This window comes from Achroia grisella, unplaced genomic scaffold (genome assembly GCF_030625045.1).
Source record: "Achroia grisella isolate CSIRO2021 unplaced genomic scaffold, CSIRO_AGI_Agris_v1 utg842, whole genome shotgun sequence".
NCBI lineage: Eukaryota > Metazoa > Arthropoda > Insecta > Lepidoptera > Pyralidae > Achroia > Achroia grisella.
The window spans coordinates 991,472-1,009,337 of record NW_026713040.1 but is presented as its reverse complement, the minus strand read 5'-3'; the positions used below and the strand labels follow the sequence as shown (position 1 = coordinate 1,009,337).

Below are 17,866 nucleotides of genomic sequence, written 5' to 3'. Positions count from 1 at the left end.
GCATCCTGTGATTATGTGTAAATACTAGCTTTTGCCCGCGGCTTCTCTCGCGTTAATTTATCCCCTTAGGGGTGAAATTTATCAAAATCCTTTCTTAGGGGATGCCGACGTCATAGTAGATTTTTGCATGCAAAGTCTCAGCCCGATCGGTTTAAAATTGACAAAGTTTCATACAAACTTTCATCCCCTATTTTATCCCCTTGGGAGTAGAATTAATCAAAATCCTTTCTTAGCGGATGCTTTCGTCATAACATCTACCTGCATGCTAAATTTCAGCCCGATCCGTCCAGTGGTTTGGGCTGTGCGTTGATAGATCACTATGTCAGTCACCTTTGAGTTATACATATATATTTAGATTATTAAAGAAAATTGTTTGCATTAATGTAACCTCCAGGTGCAATGATGACGACGTACTTCTCTGTGCGCATCATCAGCATCAGAGGTAACGTGAACACGCTGCTGGCCGGCTTCCAGCACCATATGACGGATATGATCGTGTTTATGCGCCGAGAGAACATACACCCCGCCCTGCAGAAGTATGTTCATATTGTATTATTCATCTACTATATTAATAACAAACTGATTTTACCTAAAAGACGTTTGGCTAAAGTTAGTAATTCGTTTTATGGAAATTGCGTAAGGTTTTACAATAAAATACCAGAGTCTGTTATAAATCTGCCAGAAAAAAGATTTAAATGTCAAATAAAACAGTTCCTTTGCAAAAAAGCTTACTATAAAATTGAAGAATAATGTTAACGATAATAATGTTTTTATAGAAAAACTTTAAATATATAGCACTGACAATATTATCTGATTACATTAATAATGAGTGCGTAGCGACTTCTATGTCTATGACATTATATGTATATCGCATGCCTCTTACTTGTTATACTGTAATTATTTATATAAAAAAACATCTATTAAAAAGAGCAACACATAAGTTACTTGCTCATTCTTCTTGTGATGAATCTGTATTCCGAATGAGTGGTAGAATCAAAATATGACTATTCAAAAGTGCTTGTAATGAGTTTATTTTAATAAAGATTATTTCTATTTCTATTTCTACTTCATTGACAAATATATAAAATTAATAAACACTTTCTTTATAAACAAGCTTATTAAACAATTGAAGCGTGTTTTTGTACAAAAATACTAATTTAAAATTAATAGCACTGACAATATTATCTCATTGCACAAAGATTGAGTGCGTAGCAGTTTCTATGTTGATTATCGCATGCCTTATCCTTGTTAAGTTTGTTATTAAATACACATTGTGTTAATATTTATTTAAAAAAGCAACACGCTTCCTGCTCATTCTTCTTGCGATCAGTCTGTGTTCCGAATGAGTGATAGAATTAAAAATATATGACTTCAAAAATGCTTATACTAAACTTATTTTAAAAAAGATAATTGGTATTTCTATAGTAAAATGTAAATAATAATGATAGTAATATCTCATGACAATATCACAGCGCCATCTAAACCCAAGCTAAGTACAGCTGACTGACTGACTGGGTCGTCTGCTGGTCTGTTATGGACCGCTGGGTGCCTCAAGACTAAGCTCAGTGTCCGAGCATTCTGCTGGGGTGAACCACCCAGCGCCATCGGCCGGAAGCCGGCTACTTTTCAGCAGCCGGCTGTGGGTGTCATGTGGCGGGATTCATCTAAGCAAAACTTGTGTTATGGACCGGGTCGATGTGCTCCCTCTAATATGGTTGAGTGCAATGATGGCTGGCTCATCCATCATACTCGTGAACGGGTGCTGCTTGTAGGGACTGGTCTGTTCAAGTTACGAACAATGATTAGACTTTTTGCTTTTGCAATAGCATATGCTGGTGGTCACTCTATTCTCCCAAATTTGAATTTAAATGAATCTGTATTATGGTTAACATGTACAACATTTATTTGAAAAGAATACGAGCTGAATTTCTTGTCGGTTCTTCTCATCTTGAAATCATTCCGAACTGACGGTAAATTTGATATATTATAAGAGTCTGTAATAGACCTACATGAATAGAGATATTTTTAATTTAAATTTGAATTAACTAACAATTTATGTTTTCTTGTAGAGTAGTTCTGGACTACTATGAATACAATTGGGACAAAACGGGCGGAGTGGATTACAGGAATGTGCTCAAAATGTGCGATCAAATCACACTGCGCACTGACACCATCCTTCATATCTACGGACCAACATTCGCAAAGGTTATCTCTTAATATATAAAATACTCCTAATGCAATCTTTGTAACAAATTTCCGCCGAAATACACCCTTTAAAAAAAATTGGGCCTGGACCACTTTTTTTTAATAGATGATAATGAAATGAGCCCCCGCCTGCGCTAACGGTTTACGCTGGCGGGGCATCAGTGGAGGATGATAGGATGAACATGAGGTCAGTTCAGTTAGCCCATCGTGAGAAATTCACCAGGAATTTATCACGATGGTTTCCAGGGGTACGACGTGGAGGTCAATCTGACATGGTACATTGCTAGCAATGGGTTCAATAATTCACATTACTTACAATCCGATTCCCCCTTTGTCCTGGACCACGTAGCGTTAGGACTACGCTACGTGGTCTTCAGATCTACTGAATATAACTAGATCTAAAAATAGGACTACGGAGTGGACCACTCTTATCATTTAGGATAAGAGTGGTCCAAACCCATTTTTTTTTTAACTAGCTGTGCCTGCCACTCATAGAGGATGAATGAGCAATTTCTATTTCATCCCCTATTTTAGTTTACTCCCTTAAGGGTAAATTTCATACAAACTTTGAATGTCATATTGATAGTCAAAAGCTTAAAAAATAAGTTTCAAACATCTACCTTTAAAAATTATGATACTTCCATACAACGTTTCATCCCCTTTCAACCTCTTACAATCCTGTCTTCGCATTAAAAAGTACCCTATGTCCTTTCTCAGGGTCTAGACTATCTGTATACCAAATTTTATTTTAATCGGAGCAGTAGTTTTCGCTTGAAAGCGAGACAAACAGACAGACAGAGAGATTTACTTTCGCATTTATAATATTAGTAAGGAGTAAGGATTATATTACGGTAAAATTTCGATCATTTGGTACTATAATTGTTCAGTGCCCGTTCCTGGTGAACTGCGACGTGTCGTTACTGAGGAACCTGGGGCGCGCGGTGCGCAGCGTGTACCTGTTGCGGGATATGGTCCTCGTGGAGCCGGACGACGTGGTCTCCGACATGTACTTCGTGGACTACGGCCGCCTGCACGTGCGGGAGACCAGCGCAGTTGGCAGCACGCTCTGCGAGCTCACCAGGGGCAGGTCAGCATTTAATACAGGAAAATAATGGAAAGGTTACATATGAATGTGGATGGTTATAAGGGCAGAGGAAGGCCGAAAAAGAGATGGTTGCACTGTGTGAAAGAAGCTAAGGAAGGGAGTAAATAACGAGATGACTACGAACAGTGATGAAGAGAAAAACATATTACGCCGACCCCAAATGGGATAAGGAAGAAGCAGATGATGACTTTACAAAAACTTATTAAATAATCTGGACTCTAACAGAGTCTCATGAACTCCAGGCTTGCCTGCTTACTACACTATCAGAGCCGTGACTCACGTGCAAGTATTCTCAATATCGAGGAAGTTGCTTTCCCGCGCCATCGAGATTCCGCAGATCAAAGACGATGTCTGTATGCATTTACTGAAAATAAATAAAGAAAGAAAGAAAACATTTATTGATAACAGTTGCATTCGACACTCATCATATGCCGTGGCAACTAATTGTCTCGGCGCTATTCTGTCAGCTATTAGTGACAACACAGATGACTCGGTGTCTCTGTGCCTTTACCCTTCGATAGCCGTAAGGACAAACAGCTACGACATTACTATGTGTACTAGCTACAAGATGAAAGTGTGCTAATATATGTCCACATCTGGTTCGTACAGCGTGGTGGGGAACATTGAGGGTACCTCGAGCGCCCGTAGCCGCGTGTCGGTGGTGGCTGGCTGCCGCACGCACGTGCTGCAGATCAGCGCCGCCGCCTTCAGACACATCGTCGCTGACTTCCCCTCAGTACTGGCCCTCATTGACAACCACAGGGCCAACAATCCGGTCAGCTGTTATTTATACTTCCTCCACATATATGAAAATGAAAAAATGTTTATTTCTTTAAAGAAATAATTCGATTACAATAGCACAGTGTTGATATAATGTGATATATCGTCACGTCTTTGAATAAGATCCGTACAGTCGTAAAATGACAACAAGCACACAATCGCATAATTGCTATCTACACAGACCTACACATACAAACACTCCTAATCAAAAACATGGATTACACACACTTTTCTTAATTTTTCTTGTATACTTAATATTTTGATTTCATTTTCTATATTTAATATTCTGTACAATTCAGTTTTTCTCTACAATTTAATTTTTTTTATTTTATATTTAAAAATATATCATCATCATCTGTTCTTCCTTATCCCATTTATTTGGGGTCGGCGTAATGTTTTTCGCTTCCATTCGTCCCTGTTCGCAGTCATCGCGTTATTAAAAAAATATATATGTATTTTTTTTATTCCATCTATACACAAATACCTGATAATGTGCCTGAAATGTTTATAGTATCACAGATAACATAACGTTACCATTTTTTATACAACGTTTATTCTCTTAAAGCTGATCTGAATTCATACAACCATCCTCCAGTCTTCCCTGATATGAAGCATATTCTTTTACGTGTGAATGCCGATTCACGCCTGAAAGAGCGTAAAGAGTGTAAAGGCAGCTAATAGGAAATATAAACTGACATATATATTTCGTGTCAGGCAAATTTGAACCTTACCTAGAGGGTAGAAATCTTTAGCCCAAGAAGTTCTCGGTATACACACTTTTACACACGTTAACATTTGCAGAACTACATCGCCGGTAGTTCCGACTCCATGCGGAACTTACGAGACCGCAGCGTGAGCTCGCCAACTGTGATACGAAGTCGCAAAGGCCTGATAAAGCACCTTTACTTCAAAGACAAGTCGATCCAAATGTACCTCATAATAGTCTCCATGCTTTGCATCTACATGGATGTATACAACGCGGGGTTCCAAAATAACAGCCTCCTGGTGATTTTGTTGCTATATGCGCTCGACTTGGGGTTCTCTGTGAAGATATTGATGCAGTACTCACTGCCTTATATCGTGGAGTCAGCGCATTTGAGAAAGATACTACTGCCGCTGAGGAATGCGTAAGTTTAATGCAATCTTGGGGTCATCCGGAAATTCTGTCACACTTATTTCATGATATTTTTTGCAAATTATAATATAAAAAATTTGACGTTCATAAGCGGCTAAAATGTCCTACATGAATAATGATTTCTTTATATCTTATATATAAAATTCTCGTGTCACAATTTTCGTTCCCATACTCCTCCGAAACGGCTTGACCGATTCTCATGAAATTTTGTGAGCATATTGAGTAGGTCTGAGAATCGGCCAACATCTACTTTTCATCCCCCTAAATGTTAGGTGTAGTCCAACCCTAATTTTTTTATTTTATTTTAAGGCAAAACAACGTTTGCCGTGATAGCTAGTATCACATAAAACTCTGTTTATAAAATAATACTTTACAATAGTATTATTACCCCGCAACGATACACTATTGCAGATATTTTAGAAGCGAATTCAAATACGACATACTGTCGTGTGTCCCCATCGAGGTGTTTAGCTTGCTTGCGACCAGGCATCGCTGGATGTTGTTCTCTTGGTTGAGACTCAACAGAATGTTCAGGATTGTAAGTACCTTTATTGCTATATAGGTATACTATATTATTATTAAAACTTATGTTAATATCTACATTAATATTTTATATATATGTACCGGAAATTAATGAATTGACAATGTTGTCGCCTTTCGCGACAATTATTTCGACTTCATCCAGACTTGTTTGTCCTTGCCATCGTCGTAGAATGAATAAAAATCTTTTTCAGTTGTTCTAGAAGACAAAAACTTGTTTCCACCGCGCAAGTGTTTAGATTTGTTGCGACTTTAGTCTGAGGACACCGCTAGGGGTTCGAATCTCGGCTCAGGCCGCCGTAATTTCGATCCCCGTTGGAATTAGACATTGGACCGATCGGAGCGGACCAACATGCGTTGCCATTTCAGTACTACCCAATCATGTAGGTAACTGTACACAAGTGCCTGAAGCGTCACCACGAGCGGCTGACCATCAACCTGACGCTGAGCACCGTGTTCTCGGTGCTGATCTGGTTCACACTATTCGTGCACACCACCGCCTGCCTCTGGTACTACATAGGGGTAATGGAAGACGAGATCAAGCCGCGATCCTCTTGGATGTACAACAGTTAAGTATAATGGGCATATTATATAATAGTAACTAACTTTTACCCGCGGTTTCGCTCGCATTTTTTTTAGAAAAGTAAGCTATGTTCATTCTATGCTCCAAGAACATGTGTAGAAATTTTCATGAAATTATTTATTATTCACAACGGTTATTTTAATATTACAAACAGACACTCCAATTTTATTAATATGTATAGATTGTCAAATTTATCAGAATTATTGTTGTTATTTGAAAAAGCCTGTCAGTGGCTTAGTGTTTTTGTGTGTCAGCCTTGGTTTTCTGTTAATCTATACATATATACATAAAAATTAAATGGGAGTGTCTGTTTGTAATATTTAAATAACCGTTGTTTACTAAATGCATATGAATATAAATAAGGTACATACACCAAAATAACATATTCCACAATTTTTGTCTCATCTCTGAAATAGCTGGGCCGATTTTGACGGGACTTTTTTTGGCAGGTAGCTGATGTAATAGGCTACTTTTATTTTAGAAAAATAATGTTAAGTTCCACGCGGACGAAGTCGCTTGTATAGCTAGTAAATAAATAAAATAAATAAAATTAAAAAAAACTTGTAATGTTTGTCAGATGCTGGAGGCAGTTGGTGTCACAATTACTATATCTGCTCGGTGTATTTTGTTCTGACCACATTCACACAAAATGGCGTCGGGGACATTATGCCCAAGAAGCAGTCAGAGGTGAACACTTTATTTATACACAATGGTGGTAAAACATACGGCCCGCCTGATGGTAAACGATTACTGTAGCCTATAACCGCCTAACAGACCAGAAATGTTACGTTCGCGTTGCAAATGTGACTACTTTAATTTATTCCTACACAAATGTGGTACATACGGCCCGCCTGATGTAAACGGTTACCGTAGCCTATAACCACCTGACAGACCAGTAATGTCACGTACGGGTTGCAAATCTGACCACTTTAATTTATTCCTACACGAATGTGGTAAAACATACGGCCCGCCTGTTGGTATACCATAGCCTATAACAAGCTGACAAACCAGAAATTTGAAGTGCATGTTGCAAATCTGACTAGTGTCAAATATTGATATTAATATAAGAAGAGAAAAAGATGATAAGAAAGTGAGTTCATTAGTTTGTTACTCTTTCTTACCTTAGTAACTAATTGTTATGAAATTTTACATACATATAGCAACATATTGTAGCTCTTTGGATGTACAAGGCAAATTTTTATACTAATCTGGTATGGTCACGCGGATAAATTCCCGGGCAAAGATTATATATATATATATATATAATCTTGGCCTCGGTGTTCCAGCGGTTTAGCACACCGCCTTACGTTCGATAGTCGCGGGTTCGATTCCTGGCACGTTGCAAACATTTGTATTCATGAGTATGATTATTTGTATCTGGGTGTTTTCTATGTATTATTATACATACATACATTGTATGTATTTACGAAAAAAAACTATGTATTTGTATCAGTTGTCTAGTACACATAACATAAGCTTGAGATTAGCAGAGAGAGAGATAGAGAGAGAGCAGAGCTTGCTCTGCTTACCGTGGGACTAGATGGCGCTATGTTAACTGTCCAGGTTTATATAGGCTACATTTTGCTCTGATAAAGTCCCATCCTTTTTTTGGACTACTCTAATGCTGTTGGCCGCAGCTGGCCTTTACAGCTTCACCGGACGATAGGGGGCGAGTGCAGATGGCATTCCAAACCAAAGGTAGGACTTATGGAGCGGCTGATGGCCAACTCCCGCCTGATGGATAAAAAAGTTAATATTTACCAGCTGTATTACATAAATATATGCATATATATACACATGTATAAACAGCAGCTGTCACTTGCCCAGTATTTAGGTCAGGAAGCAAAAGATTGATGCAATGTCAGTATAAATTGTATAGAATCAGCGTAATGTAAACACGAGTGATATTATAGTACCCAGCTACGTTGCTAGGGTGACCAACTTCAATGAATTACATTGACCAAATAATGAAAAATATTTCAATAATATAATACAAAAAAGCCAATAGAACTTTCATCATCCTAGCGTCGTAAATGAACGTTGCTAGGGTGACCGACTTCGATGAATTACATTGACCAAATAATGAAAAAATATTCAATAATATAATACAAAAAAGCCAAAAGAGCTTTCTTCATCCTAGCGTCGTAAATGAAAGTTGCTAGGGTGACCGACTTTATTGAATTACATTGACCAAATAATGAAAAAAATATTCAATAATATAATCCAAAAAAGCCAAAAGAACTTTCATCTTCCGTCGTAGCGTCGTAAATGACGATTTTTCATACAAACTTTCATCCCCTATTATTTTACCCCCTTAAGGGTAAAACATTTACAAACTTTGAGTGTCATGTTTATTTATATTTAAAGAACAGCCTAAAAAAGTTTCAAGCTCCTTGCTTAAAAATAACGATACTTCCGTACAAATTTTTATTTCTCCTTTCAACCCATCTGTATACATATAAATAAAATTAAAGTGTCTGTTTGTAACATTGATATAACCGTTTTTTACTACATGCATTTGAATATAAATACGTTATATACACCAAAAAAACACTTTACAATTTTTGTCTGTCTGTTTGTCGGTCTGTTTATACCGGCTAATCTCTGAAATGGCCGGATCGATTTTTGCGGGACTTTTTTTGGCAGGTAGCTGATGTAATAACGAGTAACGTAGACTTCGTCCGCGTGGAATTTAACTTTATATCGACGAAGTCGCGGGAACAACTAGTTATCAATATAAAAAATTTAAGCCAGTACAATATACGTACTACATTTAGTACCTCTATAATATAGTAGTTACTCTATATATATATAGTACTATCAACTAAATAGAGCTTGAGTTATGGATATTACTTATTACAAATTAAACTTAAGGGTCCGCAACGCGCACGTGACGTTCTCGACCAAATACTCCAATAGATTACTGCTATTGAGTAAAAGCAACATATGCATGATGACTAGGGCCCTCACAGGACACTGCAAATTGAACAAGCATATGGCTAAGCTAGGCCTATGCACGACAAGTATCTGCAGATTCTGCCAAACTGAAGAGGAAACGCCGCTTCACATCCTATGTGGTTGTAGCCCACTCATGCATAAACGAAATATCTCCTTTGGAAAGTTTACACTCTTTCCCGAGGAGTTAAAAACGATCGCTCCTAAGAATATCCTTCAATTCTTGTCCCTGACGGGTCTAGGTAGCGAACTCCGAAAAGGGCGAGCACAATAGATCTATGTAGGTCGCAGTGCTACAGGTGCTACACATCTGACAATAGCCCAAACAATCCAATAAAAATAAAAAAAAAAAACGCGCACGTGTACCCTTCGTGTTTCAGGCGTCCATAGGCTACGGTTACTACTACCGTGGTACTTACCATTTACCATCAGATGGGCCGTAAGCTCGTTTACCACCGACGTACTATAAAAAAAATCTCAAGACAATTCACACAGCGCCATCTAGTGGGTCTAGTTAAGCTAGCTTATGTTATGGGTACTACACAACTGATAAAAATAACATAAAAACCACCCCGACCGATACAAACAATCATACTCATGAATACAAATGTTTGTACCGTGCGAGGACTCGAACTTGCGACTATCGGAAGTAAAGCAGTGTGTTAAACCGCTAGATCACTGATAAATCAATTAAAAGTTCAGGACATCCTAATTAAATAGGTAAAGTTGGCAACCCTAGTTGTGAGGGCGTGTCGAAACCTCGTGAACTTCTTGAACGGCTGCCAACCAGCATGCCGCTCGCATCGCGTACTTATTATGATTTTCATAATTTCCGTTGCGCAAACCACTTGAAATTCATTTATAGATCCACTGAAGTCCGGAACATGTCTGATCGTTGATTCTGACCTTGTTGGTGTAATAATAATAACCCTGAGTGGGAAAGAGAAATGTTAGTAATGTGAATTGATCATATTGCTAGCTATGTACTAACTAGGTTAACCTCCACGCGGTTCCCCCTGGAAACCATTGTTAGAAAGAAAGAAATAATCATTATTCAAATAAACTTAATATAAGCACTTTTGAATAGTCAAGTTTTTTTATTCTACCGCTTATTCGGAATGCAGACTCATCACAAGAAGAATAAGCAAGAAACTTGTGTGTTGCTTTTAATAAATATTGATTTATATATATTTAATTAACAACAAGGATTAGGCATGCGATAATCAACATAGAAACCGCTACGCACTTAATCTCTGTTCAATCAGTTAACATTGTCAGTGCTATGAATTTAGTTATAAATTCATGTTTTATAACTAAATTCATAGCACATGTTTCATAGCGATGGGCTAACTGACCTGACCTCATGCTCATCTTATTATCTTCCACTGGTGCCCCGACAGCGTAAACCGTTAGCGCAGGCGGGTGCACCATTCTATTATCATCTATAAGAAGAACCCTTGAGACCTCTTGAGTTTCTTGTCAGTTCTTCTCATCTCGAAATCATTCCGAACTGACGGTAGATTTGACATATCATAAGAGTTTGTAATAAACCTACATGAATTAAGATATTTTGAATTTGAATTTGTCTGAAATAGGTAACACAAAGGTACGCAGACCACTTTTTAATCCTTCCTTGTTCTTCACCAGGTGGTTTTCGTGTCCATTCTTCAGATAATATCAACGATGGTGTACATGGTGTACGTGGGTGAATTCTCCAACATCATTCAGTATCAGTCATTTAGATCTGTCAGTTTCTACTGCAAATATTTAGAGTTGCAGGTACGCTGTCTTAATTTCTTTTGTACTAGCTGTACACGCGACTTCGTCCGCGTGGAATATAATTTTTCTAAAATTTACATTAGCTATTTGCGAAAAAAGTCCTGCCAAAATCGGTCCAGCCATTTCAGAGATTAGCCGGAACAGACAGACAGACAGACAAAAATTGTAAAAAAAATATTTGGTGTATGTACCGTATTTATATTCATATGCGTATAGTAAAACACGATTATTTCAATATTACAAACAGACACTCCAATTTTATTTATATGTATAGATAAACAAAACACATTAATAAATATATGTTTTTATTTTAATGTTATTGAAATTATATATTGAGCTGTTTTGAGGGCATACCCTGGAGTTAGGATGAGAGCAAAGGGAGTTAACATTCGTGGCGAATTCACTAGTAAATAACGAAATAGTTGACGCTGTAGCGGTTCAGTGGTTTAGCAGACCGCCTTAATTCCGATGTTCGCAGGTTCAATTCCTCGCACGGTACAAACATTTGTATTCATCAGTATGATTGTTTGTATCGGTCTGAGTGTTATCTATGTATATCATGTTTAGCACATAGCCATACTTGGTATCCGATGGTCGCGGGTTCGATTCCTCGCACGGTACAAACATTTGTATTCATCAGTATGATTGTTTGTATCGGTCTGGATGTTTTCTATGTATAATACGAATGTATTTAAAAAAAATAAGTGTATATTTGTATCAGTTATGTAGTATCCATAACATAAGCTCTAGGTGGGTGTTTTCTATATATATATTGTTTATGTATGTATGTGTGTAATTACAAAAAAAAATGTATCTAACTATTTACGTCAGTTGTCTAGTACCCAAAACATAAGCTCAACTTCACTTGGAACTAGGTGACACTGCTGTTTTTTTGCTTCTAATGCTATTTGCCGCAGCTGGCCTTTACAGCTTCACCGAATGATAGCGGGCGAGTGCAGATGGCACTCCAAACACGCGGAAGGACTCGAGTGTATATGACATCCCAAACCAAAACAAGGCCTTATGGAGCGGCTGAAGGCCAACTCCCACCTGACGGACACGACTTTAGTCTGAGGGCACCGCTAGGGTTTCGAACCTGCGCACAGGCCGTCGTAATTTCGATCCTCCTTTGAATTCGACGCGGGATCGATCAGTGGGGTCTGGGTGGCACTATGTGAAATGTCCTGAGTTAATATTATTGATATTAAACATCGATTTAGGAGTTTCTGAAAAACAACCGAGTATCCAAAAACCTAGTGACGATTGTGAACAAATATTCTTTGCATTTATGGCGGGAGTCGCGCGGCGAGCAAGTGCCGCACTTCCTGAGTACTGCGCCGTTGTGCATCAAACTGAATGTCATGTCTGCAGCTTATTTAACACATCTGACCAGTGTAAGTAGCACATCATTTTATCATTAGAATAGAATAGAATAGAAAATCATTTATTCAAATAAACTTAATTTAAGCACTTTTGAATAGTCATAACAATTTGTTTTTTATCTACCACTCGTTCGGAAAGCTGTCTCATCACAAGAAGAACTAGCAAGAAACTTGTGTGTTGCTTTAAATAATCCTTGTAAGTTTACATTTACATGTCGAAACGTGTGAATACAAACTACCAATTACCATTATTTACCGTTACATCATCTTATCACTAAAATCATTTTCATCACATTACATATATTGAATCACATTGAATGGAAATCGTTTTTATTTGGGCGAGAAAGGGATCGTTAGTAATGTGGGTCGCTTTTCCCAGCAATGTACCATGTCAGGTAGACCTCCACACGGTTCCCTCTGGAAACCATCGTGGTAAATTGCCATTTGCCAAGATGGTCTAACTGACCTGACTTCATGATCATTTTATCATCATCCACTGATGCCCGGCGGCGTTGACCGTTAGCGCAGACGGGTGCATCATCCATAAAACTCAATAATCAACCGAACTTGATCACCAATAGTCGTAACGCTTCCAGTAAGTGGTCAAATTTCTACACTAAATATTTGTGGTCGTACTCACGCTAATGGTAAAGGGAATTAAACTAAATAATATAAATCCCTTAAGTAAAGTAATAGACTTCTGCAAAACAATACCTAATTGTATAAAATATCATTGTAAAACGCCTCATTTTTCGTGTACAAAAACGGACAAAATGGGCAAGAAACTCTATACATGTACATACATAACAACTCTACGTAATAGTACTACGTAATATTATGTTATCTGTGGTACTACATAGTGAAGTAAAGCTTTAACATATATTAACATTTACTGTTAGACATAGACACCTATGCATTGTAAATAAACTGGCTTTTAAAAAAAAGTAATTCAATTGAGTTTCTTGCCAGTTCTTCTCAATTGGATCTATATACCGAACTGGACGGTAGGGAAAAAAATATAATGTAAAAACTTGACGTTCATAAGCGGCTAAAATGTTCTACATGAATAAATGATTTTTGAATTATTATTACTGTTAGACATAGACACCTATATAAATACCTATGCATTGTAAATAAACTGGCTTTAAAAAAAAAGTAATTCAATTAAGTTTCTTGCCAGTTCTTCTCAATTGGATCTATATACCGAACTGGACAGTAGGTAAAAAAAAATATAATGTAAAAACTTGACGTTCATAAGCGGCTAAAATGTTCTACATGAATAAATTATTTTTGAATTTGATATCTACTTCGGATAAATAGGACTGTGTACTTAACTGAGTAGCAAATTATTGTGTATTAATAAAAAATAAACAAAGCTTTACGGAAAGCTATAACAATCGTAATCACCGGTTGACAATTTTAATTTCAGAATCCCATATTTCAGTATTGTGAACCCGCGTTCCTGAGGCAACTCGTGGGGCATTTACAATTGTATATTTATAATGCAGGTACTCTTACTACATACGTAATTACGTATATTATATATATATTTATATATTTATTAAATCTTTAATCTATACATCTACACATATAAATAAAGTTGCAGTGTCTGTTTGTAATATTGAAATAACTGTTTTTTACTACATACATATGAATATAAATAAAGTATATACACCAAAATAACATTTTTTAAAATTTTTGTCTGTTTGTTATTTCAATATTACAAACAAACACTCCAATTTTATTTCTATGTATAGATAATCATTTATATAGTGCTCTTAGCATCATCACTGATTGGTGATGTAATGAATATTTCTATTAATATAATTCTATTCTACTCTATATTATCATCATTACATAGTATAAAACAAAGTCGCTGTCGCTGTCTCTCTGTCTCTATGTATGCTTAAATCTTTAAAACTACGCAACGGATTTTGAAACGGTTTTTTTTTTTAATAGATGAGATAATTCTATTGTTATATATTATTTTCTTTTTATGTATCTACTTTTAATATTGGTGCAATAAAGAATTATAAATAAAATAAATAAATAATTCAAGAGGAAGGTTTATATGTATAATACATACACATGTACGAAGCCGGGATGGGTAGCTAGTTATATATATAAACCTTTCTCTTGAATCACTCGACCTATAAAAAAACACTTCAAAATCCCTTGCGTAATTTTAAAGATTTAAGCATACATCAGTACGTAGTATAAAACAAAGTCGCTGTCGCTGTCTATAGGGGCTGTTCAAGTATTACGTAAGCAGATTTATCACAATTATTTACCCCTCATCCCCCTTGTCAGCAAAAGTAAGCAAAGCTCTTACCCCTCCCCCCATGCTTACGTAAACATTTCTCAATTAATGTATTGTTTTTTTAACAAAGACAATGTGAGGGTTGCCATTCGTGTAAAAAAGTAAATTACGACCGATGACGTAATCATCATACAGACTCCCCCACCCCCATGTCATCCAAAATAAGCAAAGAAAAGACCCCCGCCCCCCTATAGTGCTTACGTAATACTTGAACGGCCCCATACCTAGACAGATAGAGACAGCGACTTTGTTTTATACTATGTAATGATGATAACTATCCAGCATCGCTTGAAAACCAAACTTCTAAGATTTATTTTTGTATGTTCAGGCATGTATGTAGTGAAGGAGAGCGAGATTACTGACTCCATGTATATAATACATTCGGGCCAGGTTCAGGAAACGGCATCAAACCACAACTCCTCGAAGGTGTTCACCACGGGAGATTACTTTGGAATGGTAAAACAAATGAACTTTTGTCCTGACATCTCTTTCTTATCCCATTTATTTGGGGTCGGCGTAATATATACGTCTATACATATAAATAAAATTGGAGTGGTCTGTTTGTAATATTGAAATAACCGTTTTTTACTACATGCATATGAATATAAATACGGTACATACACCAAAATAACATTTTTTTAAATTTTTGTCTGTCTGTCCGTCTGTCTGTTTGTTCCGGCTAATCTCTGAAATGGCTGGACCGATTTTGATGGACTTTTTTTGGCAGGTAGCTGATGGAACAAGGATTAACGTAGGCTACTTTTATTTTAACTTATATGAACAGATCCTCATGCCGAATTTCATTGAAATTAATTTAGTAATGAAAATATAACAGACAAATATATATTTTCGTATTTATAATATTAGTATGAATTATTATTAATATATTAATATCTTTCGTTCGCAGTATGAAGGTGTAATCCGCAATACACCTTATGCATACACATATCAAACGATCACCAAATCCCGAGTCCTTACGCTTCAATTCACCGACTGGGAGTACCTACTAGAACATTTCCCTATAAGTAAAGGTATCATTTTTAAATGTATGAAGTTTGATGATGATCGTGGACATACACAGGGAGGTATGGAGCCAGATCAGGCAGACAATGCTAAGAATAAAGGACAGCATTTCAAAGAGGACGTTACGTCATCTCGCCAAGATCCTCCTGGACCACCTGGATCAAGTCCATTTCAGCCACGGCTGCCATCTAAAACTGTATCCTCGTTTGCATCACCTGTAGGAATAGGAGAAACAGTTATTGTTTCTTCTGAACAAATTGAAACTCCTACAGACATTGCAGGAGTATCTCAACAAGAAATAGATACAGAAATATCTAAACAAAAAGCATTTTCGTCAGACACTTCCAGAGATAAGTATCCTAACAGAATATTAGATCGTGGACAGTCTCGTACAGATATGGGTTCCGCGGATACAGAAATGCGGACTGAAAGTAAGACATTTAATAATGGTAACGATATGATAAAAAGCACTGAAGAAGTAGGATTTCTGGACAAAGTAAAAAGCGAAATTCATTTAGAGCAGTCTAGAGAACCATCGAGTAAGTCTCTTTATGAAATTAAAAATACATCTGAACCGAGAAGTCCTAGAGATGTAGAAGAGGCATTAAAAAAACCTTCTACCCTCATAGAAAAAGCAAAGAAATTATTTCACAAGAAACAACCGAAATCTGTCAAACCATTCGGCGAAAGCTCTAAAACTAGTGAAAAAGATGTGTTACTGATAGAGGAAGAGGAAGCGACTACATCACTACTCTTAAAGAAATTTTCAGAACCATCTGAAGATGTAAATAGCAAAGAATCAGAAAAAGAAATCGTAATTGCAAAAATAAGCAGGACTAACTCTGAAGAAGTTATGGAAGAAGAAAATGAAGAGCATATGCTTACAATAGATATTGCAAAAACCTCGATAGAGAATTCTAAACGTGTTGTCAAAAGTTCACTACTTGGTAAAGATAGAAAGTCAAAAGAAAGTCTTAATGTAGAAAATATTGTAACAGATGATGATATTCCAGATAGGTCGTCGTTAAATGCGAAAGACGAAGCGACATCTACTTCACGTTTGAATAGACGTTTTATTCGTGTGCGATACGAAGAAGATAAGGTTCAAAATAATTTAGAAAATCGTGAGACTATTCAAAATATAAAAAACCTTAGATCAGTGGACAGTAATGTGCCAATAAAAGCCCAATCCATGGAAGAAAATAGAACTGAATCTAGTTCAGACATTAAAGAATCTAGTACAGATAGATCAGACACTGACAATAAAAATAAACATGATTCGGTATAGATTATTATTTGAAAATATGAAAGGTGACGAAGTCCAAAAGTCATCCTATATTGTAACGCATTTTCAGATAGAAACAGCAGTAGAATAATTTCGTCAATCATGACTATTATAAATCACGTTAGATATCGATGTCTATATGTTTCGCCATCCTTAAACTGCTCATTCACAGATCTAAGGTTATCAACGAGGCATGTATTTATCAATTACTGAAGTCAGTCCATTTGGAACCTGGCCAACGCTACGACTATTTAGGAGTATCGTAAACATCAGTTATTTGTATAGCGGTTAACCACCACATATTGTACATCGTGACGTTATACTGGGTTTGTTTATGTTGATATTTAGTAACGCGTTCTGTTCTATTACATTTTCATAACAGTATATCATTGGAGTGCGTGCCAAAAATTTTTAGTTGAAATAGTCAAGTTATTGACGCTTATTTTTATTGGTTTAAATAGTTTTGTTGTTGCAGACTGTTGCTTCGTTACTATATTTATTTTTACTTCAATGTTTATTTTCGTTTTATTAATATTATAATCGGGTTTATCTTATTACCTGTTTCTTTCATGTATTTGAAGGATTGCGCTTAATAAAAGAGGTGTTACATACAAAACTTTATTATAAAACACTTAATAATTATTAACATCGATAAATATCTAAATCGAGATGGCTTGCACTGCTCAGCAACACATTGCTACAGCTCACCCTCGCTCTTATTCCCCGACTCTAACTGTTGTCTTTCACTTACATTTTTACAGTTTAATTACATTG

General features: G+C 36.6%; 1 protein-coding gene across 1 annotated transcript in view; it reads left to right on the top strand.

Annotated features, from left to right (window-relative positions):
* Nucleotides 1-17,858, top strand: part of LOC131852355 (uncharacterized) — a 49,199-nt gene extending 31,341 nt beyond the window's left edge. The window contains exons 28-41 of the mRNA XM_059203023.1: nt 395-536; nt 2,070-2,205; nt 3,093-3,292; nt 3,920-4,085; nt 4,892-5,217; nt 5,637-5,763; nt 6,153-6,333; nt 6,926-7,035; nt 10,951-11,082; nt 12,303-12,476; nt 13,894-13,972; nt 15,113-15,240; nt 15,692-17,045; nt 17,854-17,858. Coding sequence (XP_059059006.1) covers nt 395-536; nt 2,070-2,205; nt 3,093-3,292; nt 3,920-4,085; nt 4,892-5,217; nt 5,637-5,763; nt 6,153-6,333; nt 6,926-7,035; nt 10,951-11,082; nt 12,303-12,476; nt 13,894-13,972; nt 15,113-15,240; nt 15,692-17,045; nt 17,854-17,858 — 3,260 coding nt within the window. The remainder of the gene's footprint in view (nt 1-394; nt 537-2,069; nt 2,206-3,092; nt 3,293-3,919; nt 4,086-4,891; nt 5,218-5,636; nt 5,764-6,152; nt 6,334-6,925; nt 7,036-10,950; nt 11,083-12,302; nt 12,477-13,893; nt 13,973-15,112; nt 15,241-15,691; nt 17,046-17,853) is intronic.
* Nucleotides 17,859-17,866: the final 8 nt, after the last annotated feature.